The 8,598-nt window shown below is 39.1% G+C and overlaps 1 protein-coding gene across 2 annotated transcripts in view; it reads left to right on the top strand.

The window, feature by feature from the left end:
- The first annotated feature begins 177 nt into the window (after positions 1–177).
- The window catches only part of MET (MET proto-oncogene, receptor tyrosine kinase), a 51,163-nt gene continuing 42,742 nt past the window's right edge, over positions 178–8,598 (top strand). For both annotated transcript variants that reach the window (XM_026648739.1, XM_026648738.2), the window contains exons 1-4: positions 178–347; positions 6,450–6,610; positions 8,109–8,211; positions 8,454–8,590. In XM_026648739.1, the coding sequence (XP_026504524.1) occupies positions 252–347; positions 6,450–6,610; positions 8,109–8,211; positions 8,454–8,590 (497 nt within the window). In that variant the 5' untranslated portion in view covers positions 178–251. The remainder of the gene's footprint in view (positions 348–6,449; positions 6,611–8,108; positions 8,212–8,453; positions 8,591–8,598) is intronic.

Raw genomic sequence — 8,598 nt, 5'->3', positions numbered from 1 at the left:
GAGTATATACGGTACTTATCAGATCTTCTAATTACTGAACTAAACTACAGTAGAGGAGTAATTTTCACATTTGAAACCAGAGTAACATCATCATACTTTGCATAAATAAGGAGTTTCTCCTTGCTAGTTAAGATATTTTTGTAAAGATCTGTATATAATTCTCTTATCAATAGATAACCAAGATTCCCTTGAATGGACCAGGCTGTGATCACTTTAAGTCCTGCAGTCAGTGTCTTTCAGCACCTCCTTTCATGCAGTGTGGCTGGTGTAGTGATCGGTGTGTGAGGTCCTGGGAGTGTGTTAAAAGGATGTGGACCCAGGAGACATGTTTGCCGAGAGTTTATGAGGTAAAAAAAATTCCCCCCAAATTTATCTCAGAGGTAGGACTGCACATGTATTTCAAGCATACCTGTCCAACAGAATGTACCTGAGGCCTCTTGAGCCTTCTGAGCCCTGGAAGTCTGCAGATGCTAGCTATGCAGCTAGCCAGCCTATGCAGTAAAAAGAGCAAGCTGTCTTTTCCCCTTACAAAATCTCAGAGCTTTTCAAGACCAGGAGTCACAGAGCAGTGTGATGAAAAGAATTTGTGTTAATGTAATTGTTTATTCTTGTTTATGCTGCATTCCAACAGTATCAGGATTGGTGGTGTCATCGCATTAGGATCTGTATAAAGATATAGGAAGGCATGGCCCTGCCCCAAAGAGCTTACAGTGTATGAACGCAAATTACACATGGACTACAACCAAATAGATAAAATTTTAATATACATTTTTTCTCTTTTTTAAATTATGATAAATAAAGTTTCCACTGTCTTTACCTTCCCCTCAGCCTAATTACCCTTAACTGGCTGCTGACCTCATGTAAATAAATTCCCCACATTCTGTGCTCCACCGCTCTCCCATTCTGGATTTGTCCCTCTGCTGGGGATCTGTGGAAGAAGCCTTGGTCTTCAATAACTACCATTTACTGTCTCAAATGTGGAACTGGGTCAGGGTTTCAACTGATCTGTTTGTGATTTAAAAAAGGAAATTCCCTTCACGTGGTGGGGAGAAGGAGGGCAAGTCAGCTCTCAAAGCCTTCCTCACAGGGAGAATGGGTAGGAAGACTCTTCCTGCTCACAGCTGCTGGAGATGATGTGGAGGAGTTCCCCATCCCATATCACATTTTGATGGATGGCTCTGTCTCTTCTTCCCTCCACCACCCCTGCTGCTTTTTGGTTTGTGGCACGGATGGGAGAGAAAGGGAACATCTTTGGCCTGATGGCATCCTCTCTCTTCCTTACCTAAGCTCTGTAACAGCGCTTCCAACCAAGGAGACATCTTTAGGCCAGGTGCTTTTTCAAACCTCTCCCCAGCCTTGACAGTTTCTTGAGTGTCATTCCCGTAGGCCTGGTTGCCATGTGCATGGCCCTGGGGCAGGGCAGAGTCTGTGGCTCTGTCCCTGGGAAAGAGGACAGCTGAAGGCCGCTTTCAGTTGTAGAAAACCCCATAAATGTTAAAAAGTACACAAGAGCAAAATTACACTGATAATCAAAGAGCCCACTAGCGCGTTGCTGTTTTCATTTAGCTATGGTTAAGGCAAGATTTGTATTGGCTGACTGTGCATTGAACCAAATCATTTTGTGTTAAGTGTGACACAATGATGAAGGCCTTGTTTCATGGAGCAGTTAATACACTAGTAAATGGAGCGGAGAACAAGCATAAAACGTGCTTGTAGCATTTATAGCCATTATTTTTACTGATGTATACAGTGTTAAATTCTTATTCCTTTTGCATGTCTGAACTTATAAATAGGGATGAAACTTGAAAGACTAAGCACAAAGAGAGAGACACTTTTTAAAAGAAATAATATTTCATAATATTAGGATTATGAATACCAAAATGATTATGGCACTGCTTCTCTACTGTCTTGTGCAGTCATTTACATCTGTGCAAAGGGCTGTAAAATAAGAACGAGAATGTTTTACACTCACTTTGTACAAGTGCACAACATTCTATGACCTGTGCTATACAGGCCAGACTAGATGATCTAATGACCCTTCTGGCCTTAAAAATCTATGAATTTGTGAATCACGCATGTACTTGGGTGCATAACACTGGATACAAGGCAGTGGAGAATCAAGCCCAGAGAGTCTCCATTGCCATCATAATTAAATATATACATATGATGTTTCTACAAGACCAAACTGTTCAAAGCTATATAACATAGCTTATTTTGTGTGTAGGTTCTGATTTTCAGATATGCTGAGCACGTACATTGACTTCATACAGAGTTGAGTGTACTGAGCCATTCTTAAAACCTTTCCTGGAGAGCCCAGTTCTGCAATCCTTATATTGAGTAGTGCTGACTCATGAAGGTAATCCCTCTGAGTTCAATGCAATGAATCCTCTCAATAAAGTATTTCTCAGTACAAGTGGGGATTGCAGGATTGGACCTCTACAACTTTAAAGAGTGCAAGATCTCATACGTTTTTTCATACTTATTTATAATTTAGTGCCCTGTGTTCAAATGTGTGTGTGTGTATATATTTTAAATTTCAGTAAATATGTGGCAGTGATTGATCTTTAAAGTGACTCTCCTAAAGATTTGCATTTCAGCATGCACAAGTTTGTGAAACTTGTTCCTAGAAGGCTTGGGAGGAAAATAATGCAGCTAAGTGCTTAATTCCCTGTGGATTGCTAGCTGTTAAGGCAAATTTCTTGCTCTGCTTGACCATGACATTTAACATTATTACTGAAAAAATATTTTAAACAGATTATTAATCTTTTTCTGTTCTATTTTTAAACCCATGTGCATAAAATACAAGAGCTAAGCATGTTTTGTTCCTAACAAATGGAGGAAACCTGCTTTGCATGATATTTGACATTCAATCCTAAAATCCCACAAAAAGTAAGCGAGATTTCAGGGAGGCAGAGGGTTTAAATATGTTATATGATATCTTTCACCTGAAGCAGATGCAAGAGGTGCTTTGAGGGCCTGATCCAAAGCCCACTGAAGTCAATGGTAAGACTCCTGTTGACTTCAGTGGGATTTGGATCAGGCTCTGAAAAAATCTTTCCCAGTGTATTCCACAGCATTTTATTCAATGAAAAATCTACTAGGGGATTTTCTCCCTGTAGAGAGGAGGAAAGGAGTCCAATATTTTTCCACTGGAGCTTTGTAGATCTCCCAGTTCTTGCCCCGTTGCTTTAAATATCCCAGCTCTTTACTTGAAGTTTTGGGTCACAGTGACCATTCTCCCAGCTGGAGAGGTCTCAGCAGGATTCTTGCACTCCAAACTGCTGCTTTCCAAACATTCTCTAAATGGTAAAAACAGACGGAATCCCTCCATCATGCCATATAGAAAAACACAGCTAGCTGTGGGTGAGACAGACAACTCCAATTCTCACAGACAGGGTTTCTCTGAACACTCAACTGTTTGGCACCGTACACCTATCGAAATGCTTTGCAATTATTGCTTATGCCAACAAATAAGTGCATTTTCTCAGCCTGGACACACAGTGCTAAATCAAATCTGGGAGTCTTGGATGGGTCTCATCAGAGATTACTTGGTAATGGAACAAATTGCAATGCTCTATTTGTGGAATTCAGGTCACTGTGGCAGGTGAACTGCACAGGAGAAAAAAATAGGGTTGTGTCCAATCTTGCTTGTTAACTGTGTATAAAGAAGCCCTGAGAGGTTTTGTTGCTGTTTTTAAACAGGGTGGCTTTTTATCTTAGAAATATCAAGAATGTCAGGCCTTTTGTTCCCTGTTTAATGGGAGGACACATTCGAGGTTTCAGATGTGCATTGTGAGCTTTCTTGTCCCTTAATTGAAGGGATGGAGCTGTTGAATCTTTAACATCTTTTCTTCCAACAGTTTATAGGGCATTTGAGTTAAACATGTTGGCTGTTAAAACCAAGTGAAAAAACTGAGTTTTAAATTTTCTGCTTAAAAATCACTTCTGCTCTCATTTTAAGGCCTGATCCAAAGCCCAGGAAAGATGATGGAAAGACTGCCTTTGACTTAAAAGGGGTTTGGATCAAGCCATGAATTGGGTTTCATTGTTGTTATCTGTGATGTTTTCTTACTCCTACTACTTCTCCACTCGTTCCATAAATTCTTCTAATTAAAACAGGTAGACAAGTCCTGAGTCCTGTTTAGAACTGTTTGTTTTTTGTTTTCTTTTGTTAACACCTAATTAGTGCAAATGCACTATGAAGAGTTCGCAGAAAAGACCTGTTTGTTAAACACCCTTCAGAAGGCTTACAATTCAGTTTCCGTGAGTCCTCCAAGAAAAAGTCTGGAAAACAAGGCTGGACTCTTGATATATTTAAGGTACAAAACAAACAGAATAAAAATAAATAAATGAATTAAAACTCATTTCAAGCCTTTTTATTCAACTTAAAGAATCACACAAGATCAGAAACTTTTTTTATCCTTTAATATCCACTTTTAAAACTTACCGTTTAAGCTTGTTTTGCAGGATGTAATGGCTAGATTTGTTATCCCTTGATTCATGTCATCCCCCAGCATACATTATATGGCTGATGTCACACCCTACCTTTGAGGAATAAGGCAATTTGAGAGGGGTCAGGTAAGTCCCTTCGCTTACAATATTGCATAGTTTTGTAAAGTTTGCTTTTAATTTCCCTATTTGATAGCTGACTGGCTACAAATAGGGATATTCAAATGGTACGGACCTGTGCATTATTGTTCAGACAATGGGATTTACCTCACCCCTACAAAACAATTTCCTTCCCTGGTAGGGCTCCAAGGTGAGTGTTACCCCAAAGGCAGAGTGCATGCTGAGTTACATGGAGCAGGGGCAGGGCCGGCTCCAGCATTTCTGCCGCCCCAAGCAAAAAAAAAAAAAAAGCCGCGATCGGCGGCGGCAGTTCAGCGGCAGGTCCTTCGCTCCTAGAGGAAGTGAGGGACCTGCCACCCCCGAATTGTCGCAGGTGCTGCCCCTCTCCCTTGGCTACCCCAAGCACCTGCTTGTTAAGCTGGTGCCTGGAGCCGGCCCTGAGCAGGGGCAATGATACAAAGTCAGTCTCTTTGGGGACCTAGAAACAAAAAACAAATAAGGAAAATGTAACTCTGAGAACCAGTGAACACAAACCCTTTATGGCCTAGTTCCCCGTACTGTAGAAGGTGTAATACTGGCTGTAGTATAATGTGCTGAGTGGCTATGTGGGCATCTCTGTTTTGCTCTTACTCTATTCCCCCAACCCTTGGATAGGTCCCCTGTGCTTTGCTCAGTCACAGCCTGATCCAAAGCCTGTTGAAGTTAATGGAAAGACTCCCACTGCTTTCAATGAGCTTCTTCTGGTTTTTGATGACAGTAGTAAGTTTCACTGTATAGAATATATGATATAATTCCTGTGAAGTATTTCTCAACAGCTTTTAACCTACAGTTTCATTTGTGAGATTCTTCATGTATAGCTACTAGGAGACTTGAAAGGAAATGAGCCTGTCTTACTGGATTTTAGATGAAATAATAGCCACATAGTTCTTAAGCAGTTTTCTTTCAGCTTGAGAGTGTAGAAGTAGAGTTTATGAAAGGCACAATTGTATTGGATTTTAAGGGCAAATATGCGATCACTAGGAGCATTAAGCCAAAGACGTTTAAGTACTATGATCACAAGTGTAAGTTAAGTCTTTTGTTCCCTGTTGATTATCTGGTAGTGACTGGAATGTTTGCAAACTTAGGCAGTATTGTTAAAAGCCCACATCAACCCTAAACCCCTGTGTCTTTTAGACTTTCATTGGCAGTGCTTTGCTGAATACCTTAACTGAGGTTTGTACAACTTCTATAGTGTTCCTACATTTTTCCCACCATTGTTCTATTTTACAACACAATTTACAATATATAGAAAAAAAGCATTTCCTTTCTAGATTGTCAGTATGTTGCCGAGAGGTAGTTTATTTTTAACTCAGAATTAGAAGTAAACAAATGTAACAGATTTTAGTCAAAGAATAGTAGAAGTCTTATTAACTTTGTAACTGCCAAAGCAATATCTGATTAAGACATCTTTGAAGCTGCTCCATTGTGCATACCTGCCCTTTCATCAAGCTAACAAAAAAGTTACATGGTCATTTTTGGACTCTTTTGTTCAGCATTCAGCTTGTAATAAAATCACATACATTGTATGTTTAACATACCAGAAATGGGATGTAAAAGACAAGATCAGGAGGATTAAAAAGATTATTACAATGCACAGCTTGTTCAGTGCCCCTAAACACTATCCCTCAGAGCTTTCTAGCAAAGGTTTTGTTATTTATTGCTATTGTCTGAGGAAGCCCATAATGTGATGAATGAAAGGTGATGAACAATTAAGATAAATGGTAGGATACCGTCTACCAGATGAAGTGCTTCTATAAAACTATTCTTCTCCTTTGCACATTATGTAAAATTCATCTGAAGTTCTAGCAAAACTGATAAAACAGTATATGTTTTTCTTATAGATTGTCCCAAGGAGCGCTCCATTAGAAGGCGGAACAAGACTTACAGTGTGTGGCTGGGACTTTGGATTCAGCAAAAATAATAGATTTGACTTAAAAAATACAGCAGTGCTTATAGGAGGAAAGCCTTGTACTCTGGAAGTAAAAGTCAGCAACAAAAACAAGTAAGATACTTAAAATGCCCTGCATAGTAAATCCCTTAGAGTCTTCACTTGCTGGATTGTAGCCCTCCAATAGCATCTGGCTTCCTCCAGTTCCCAGGTTTCAGACCCATACAATAGTATAGAAACAGCATTAGTCTTAGGCAACAATCTCCTCAGAAAAGGGGAATCCATTGAGGGCCTCCGTGTCGGAGGTCTGATATCCTAGCTAAGGCTGATGGTTCTTTCAGTAGTCGTTACTGCGACTGACCATGAGGTGCGCTGCCACGTCGGTGGGACCTGGCAAAGGTGAAAGGGTCTTAGGAAAGTTCTGCTTGTTACTGTTAGTGAGATCCAAGAAGGTGGTAATGAATAACTGCTCTTCATAACTAAGATGTCTTAGTCAAGGTCCCATAGGGCTCGCTTTTACCATCTCTCCCTTTCAAATTTGAGAAGCTGCTGGGGAGATGATGAGGGGATACATGCATTATTGTCATCAATAGTCTGATGACTCTTTGTACATCTCCTCTGTCTCAGACACTAACAAAACTGTTTCTGTATTTTCCCAATGTCTGGCAGAGGGACCAGGATGAAAGTCTTAAGCTCACTGTGGCCAGGACAGAGACATTGATTAGCATCTTGCAGAACTGACAAATTCTATGAATATTCTCTTTCAGCTGATGACATCTGCCAATATATTGATAAAGCAACCTGCTGTCTCAGGGTCTTGCTAGATACATCACTACCCATCTAGTTCAAGATAGACAATGCCATGTATAGCCGCTGTTGCTATCTTAAGCTACGCAAAGATGTGCTCTTTTCTTTCTAATAGAGATGTCACTGCTATGCCATGATAACTCTGTCTCCTGAATAGTTTAACATGGCAAATAAAACAATGTAAGGAAAAGAAATTGACCATATATATATATATATATATATAATGTATTGATGCATATTGCCATCACATTCTAATTTATTTTTTCAGTAAGGTTTAAATTAAAACAAGAAGCTAATAGTTGTACATTTTTGCTGCCTGACAAAATTCAGATGTAAAGGGAAATTTTTAAAACAAAGTAAACATTACATGTATAAGATACACTGGTTTTCTGTCACATGCTCAGTGTTTTCAGAAATATAATATTCAATATATCAACATAATTTTCCCTGGCTAAATACAAACACTATAGTGATGTGAAGTTTAGTGTGATACTAGAGAACTTGCATCTGAAGAAGTGAGATTCTTACCCACGAAAGCTTATGCTCCCAATACTTCTGTTAGTCTTAAAGGTGCCACAGGACCCTCTGTTGCTTTTTACAGATTCAGACTAACACGGCTACCCCTCTGATAAAGAACTACAGTTTATTTTATTGTTATTTCTAAAGTATCCATCACTCAGATGGATTTATGATTTTTGTTTAGTATGGATGTTGTATTATTATGAGTTCATGTGACTCCATTTTCATACGAAATAGTCAGTCCAGAAAACAAAATAAAAACCATCTTGATCTTTATTTTTCAAAGGCTAGAATGCACTGTTGCTGCTGCAAAGAACCCCAGTTTTAATATAACCAGCAGTGTTTCAAGTGGACATGGCACATCTTCCTTCAACACATTTTCCTATGTGGTAAGCACTCCGATTAAAATTGTAGTGCCAAAATTAATTTAATTATTCATTAAAACAGGAGACAGGATACTGGACTAGATGGATCATGGATCTGACCCAGCACAACAATTCCTATGTTCCTATTTGAGTCATTGTTGCCTCATTAAAGTGCTAAGAATATTATGATTGTATATTTTAATATCCTTTTTTAAAGATATTGAAGCACAATTTAATAAGACAAATTATTATTTTTACCCCTACAGAATCCTGTAATAACAAGTATCTCTCCCACCTATGGTCCCAAGTTTGGTGGAACATTATTAACATTATCAGGGAAATACTTAAAGAGTGGAAAATCCAGAGAGATTTATGTTGGTGGGAAACCATGCACCTTAAAAAGGTATTATA

This window comes from Terrapene carolina, unplaced genomic scaffold, assembly GCF_002925995.2.
Source record: "Terrapene carolina triunguis isolate 2854851 unplaced genomic scaffold, T_m_triunguis-2.0 Scaffold68, whole genome shotgun sequence".
Lineage (NCBI taxonomy): Eukaryota > Metazoa > Chordata > Testudines > Emydidae > Terrapene > Terrapene triunguis.
Note: the sequence above shows the minus strand (reverse complement) of the source record. Positions and strands in the feature narration are given on the sequence as shown.